We start from the raw sequence: 3643 nt of genomic DNA on the forward strand, positions 1-3643 counted from the left end.
AGGCCCAGTCACTGCCAGCCAGCCAAGCAAAAAAGACCTGAGAAGCAAAATGCTCTTGGCAAGGGAACTTCCACTAATGCTCTTAGCCTGCTGCAAATGCAAAGCAACACAGCCCACAGCGGAAGGTGTTTAAATTAGGTCAGGCTTTTTTTGGCACTTCTCCAGGTGGGATAATCACCAAGGCTGACACTCAGCAGTTTGTGAGCTGGGGTAATCTGTGCTATTCATTCATGCCCTTAGTCACTGGCATTTCAACAGGAAAATGCAGCATCTCCAGATTCAGGAGCTCCTAACACTAAAACACTCCTCTTCTCTGGCACAGCCACTTGTTTCCACGAGCTGTTCTGAGCTCCTGGATAATAACTACAACAAGTGCTGGAAATGCCTCATTTTGTGTATCTGCACCTTCATTTCTGGCCTAGACTCTTTGAAGGAGACCTGTGCAATTACCCACCCTTGAGCCAAGAGGAGAGAAGATTAACAGAGGCAAACTCACCCAAAGCATGAGGGAATCCCTTCACCACTGCCTTGTGTTTGTGTAGATGGAAGCCAGGGAATGACCACGTATGAACTGAGGAGATTGAGAAGGACAACTGAGGGCACCTGAGCAGCCTGACCCAGGATTTCCAGGGTCAGCAGATGGAAATGTGCAGAGTCACTGACCTGGCTGGCAAAACCAGGCCACCTTCATGCAGAGCACTGAGAAAGGAGTGAGAAAGAGGGATTTATTCCTATTGGATCTGAGCACAACCCAGATGTAGATCTTTGGTGTCAGGCAACCAGCTCATCCTCCCAACACCATGAACCAAGGTGTTGCCTAATGTTCACTGCAAGTTTGGCAAACCCTAACAAATGATGGCAAGTGGCATTTCCCTTGGGAGGAAGAACAACCCACAGAAGATGCACTCCCAAGGAGCTGGAATCACTGTATCCATGGGTGAGATTCACACCAAAAGGAATTTGGAATGTATTTTTTACTTCAAAATACAGGAAGGCAAAAAACACAAGATAAAAAAATGCTCTATCAGGACTGTGAAAAAACAAGAAGCACCTCCACTGTTCACTTCAGCACCTTCACCCAGTCCCAGCACTCTCTCTTGACCTGGCACCGTTCCCTAGCACCTGAAAATGCAATTTTATCAAGGGGACGCTCCTCCTTCCTTACAGCTTTAGAACAGTACAGCAGCCAGGACCCAAAACCATTACAGCTTCAGCTAATCTTACCAAGATCAAGAGTTCTCCAAAGCAGAGTTCCTTCAGTGAAAACAGCTAAGCTTCCATCTTTTACTCAAAATCAGAAGCCAGGCTAAGGAACGAGCAGGCATGGTTCATCTCTCCTGTGATCAGGACCCAATATTCCTTCTCATCCCATTCTTAGGTGACAACTAAAAGCAAACCCTCCCTCCAAGACAGCAGAAGATCAAAGAAAACCACACATCATGGCAATTATTAATTAAGTTTTTATGTTTACAGTAGTCACTTAACATGGATACCAAGAGGTTTTAGTAAGAATTCTGATACTGGAGTGAATTCATTGGGAAAGCTGTAGAAGACCAAAACAGCTGTTCTAAAATAGTCATTCCAAAGAAGGAAAAGTTGAGATCATACTGTGCTTTAAAAGTGAAGCTACATGGTTTAATTTGCATAGCACAAGCATACATCAGTAGCCAAGTTACAGGCTTTGATAAAGCCCATTTCCATGTGTGTTATCGCCTTTTTCTTTTCAATCTGAACTGGCTGCTGGTCTCTGCTGGTATCTAGGTAGGCTTACTGGCACTTGCTCTCCAGCAGCTCCACTCGGTTTCTCCAAGGAACATTCAACACTACAAAGTTGCAGGTGGTGTGCTAAGGAAGGAAAGAAAGAAAAAAGTAGTTAGGAAGATGAGAGCATGAAACAGTGTCATTTACCACTGTTCTTCACTCCTGTGGCTCTCTACATTTGCTCTCTCCAGAAAAGCATCCTGGAGCGGCACTCTTGTGCTCAGAGCGAGTCACATCTCTTAAATAAACCCTAAGAAATAAAGCTGAGCAGTCAGCACTGCTGACAATCAGGTTATCTCCTTTATCCACTCACAGAGGAAAGCTTTCAGCATGGGTAACACTCAAACATAAGCCCACAGGCACAGCTAAGCCGCTTGTAACAAATCATTGCAGTTGCCATAATGGTACACACCAGTTTTGTGCTTCTCTTACGTGCAGCTACACCTCTCACACATGCAGGGACAAAGAGCACATACATCCCTGTTGCTGCCATCAACAGAAGGAATGAGGCACTATGGAAAACCTCAGGCCAGATGAAGGCAGATGTGTTTGGTGCTCCCACCCAAAAAGCTCAATTACTCATTACAAAATGCCTGTGTAACTGCTTGGCAGGCACAGGGAGATGGGGAGATGAGCTTCTTAGTGGGCAGTGCTTTGGCCAAAGCTCTATTCACAGCAATACAAGTCCCACAGGAAAGCATGCCAAGCATGTTTACATCACATGGGAAAGAAGAGATGAGAATTCTGAGGACCCTGGACTGAGAGTCAGGAGGCCTGTAGGCCTGACAGTTTTTTCCACATACCCCTCTGATCCAGACCATGACTGCTTCTTAAGAGGACTGAGATACATGCACTGCTCCAGCCTGAGCCCCACTTAAAAAACAGCCCAAAGGCCCTGCCTCCTCTGACATCAACTGGCAAGACAAGTTCTGCAAGGGCAAAACTTGCTTTGCCTTGTTAAGTATAAAGGCATAAGGTCTCTGATGTTGGCTGAGGCAGACAGGGGACACTGACCACAGTCATCTGTATGAAGCCAGTGGGACAGGGCTGGAAATGGGGAAGGGTAGGGGTCAGCAGGCTGTGCCCTGGAGCCTACCTTGGCCATCTGGGGCTCCTCGTGGAAAGCACAGTGCTGGATATCAGTTGCTGGCTTTGTGCAGGTTGTCCGGGCAATCTCCACTTCCATTATGTACTTGACCCCAGCCACGATCTGCAACAAGACAAGCAGGCGGAGGCGGCTTTACTCACAGCACACGGGGAAGGGCTCTCTGCCGAGAGAAGCCTAGCAGGAAGGCAGGCAGCGATCCTGTTACATGATGGAAAACAGACTGTGAAAGTACACAGGGAATTGTATGTGGCAACCTCCACTACAGAGGCGCTTGGCACCTCCTTAGAAACAGGAAACAAAATCCAAGTAAACATGTCCCACAAAGCAGCAATAAACAGAGACGTGTTAACTCATGAGCAGCGCAGCAAAGCCACTGGCTCCTTCCATAGCGCGCAGCACTCAAGGTCACTCAGACTACGAGAAGCCAAGATATAAAAATAGAACTTCTATCCACCTTTTGTGGGGAAAAAACCGACAGCTTGCAGAGCCCCCCGGGCTAGCGCTCTGCCCTTTCTGCGCAGGAATCCGGCCGGCCTCACCCCCCAGCCCCATAACAGAGAGTGCCGCCCCCGGTGTCTCACCTGTCTCTGGGCGCTGATGATCCGCACCACCCGGCTGCTGTACATGTCGTTGCTGGCCCTGTTGTACGCCGTCATGGCGAACTGCAGAGCCCGCTCCAACCCCTCATCGTTCTCGGGGTCCTCGATAGGCTGCACGCCGCCCAACAACCGCGAGGGGAGCTCGGCGCCCCGCACGACGCCGGCGAAGAAGAGC

General features: G+C 48.6%; 1 protein-coding gene across 1 annotated transcript; it reads right to left on the minus strand.

Moving 5' to 3' along the window:
• Positions 1-1440: 1440 nt before the first annotated feature.
• On the minus strand, positions 1441-3637 carry CST3 (cystatin C). The gene is made up of 3 exons (XM_031061248.1): positions 3451-3637; positions 2858-2971; positions 1441-1845 (listed from the first exon to the last, which is right to left on the minus strand). The coding sequence occupies exons 1-3, from the start codon at positions 3523-3525 to the stop codon at positions 1768-1770; spliced, it is 267 nt and encodes an 88-aa protein (XP_030917108.1). The 5' UTR covers positions 3526-3637; the 3' UTR covers positions 1441-1767.
• Positions 3638-3643: the final 6 nt, after the last annotated feature.

Source organism: Geospiza fortis, unplaced genomic scaffold (genome assembly GCF_000277835.1).
Source record: "Geospiza fortis unplaced genomic scaffold, GeoFor_1.0 scaffold271, whole genome shotgun sequence".
Taxonomy (NCBI): Eukaryota; Metazoa; Chordata; class Aves; order Passeriformes; family Thraupidae; genus Geospiza; species Geospiza fortis.

Coding starts and splice junctions, on each gene's coding strand:
- CST3 (XM_031061248.1), bottom strand. CDS start 3,525: ATGACGGCGTACAACAGGGCCAGCAACGACATGTACAGCAGCCGGGTG. Junction 2,972..3,450: donor TCATCAGCGCCCAGAGACAG/GTGAGACACCGG, acceptor GTCTTGTTGCAG/ATCGTGGCTGGGGTCAAGTA. Junction 1,846..2,857: donor AGGAGCCCCAGATGGCCAAG/GTAGGCTCCAGG, acceptor TTCCTTCCTTAG/CACACCACCTGCAACTTTGT.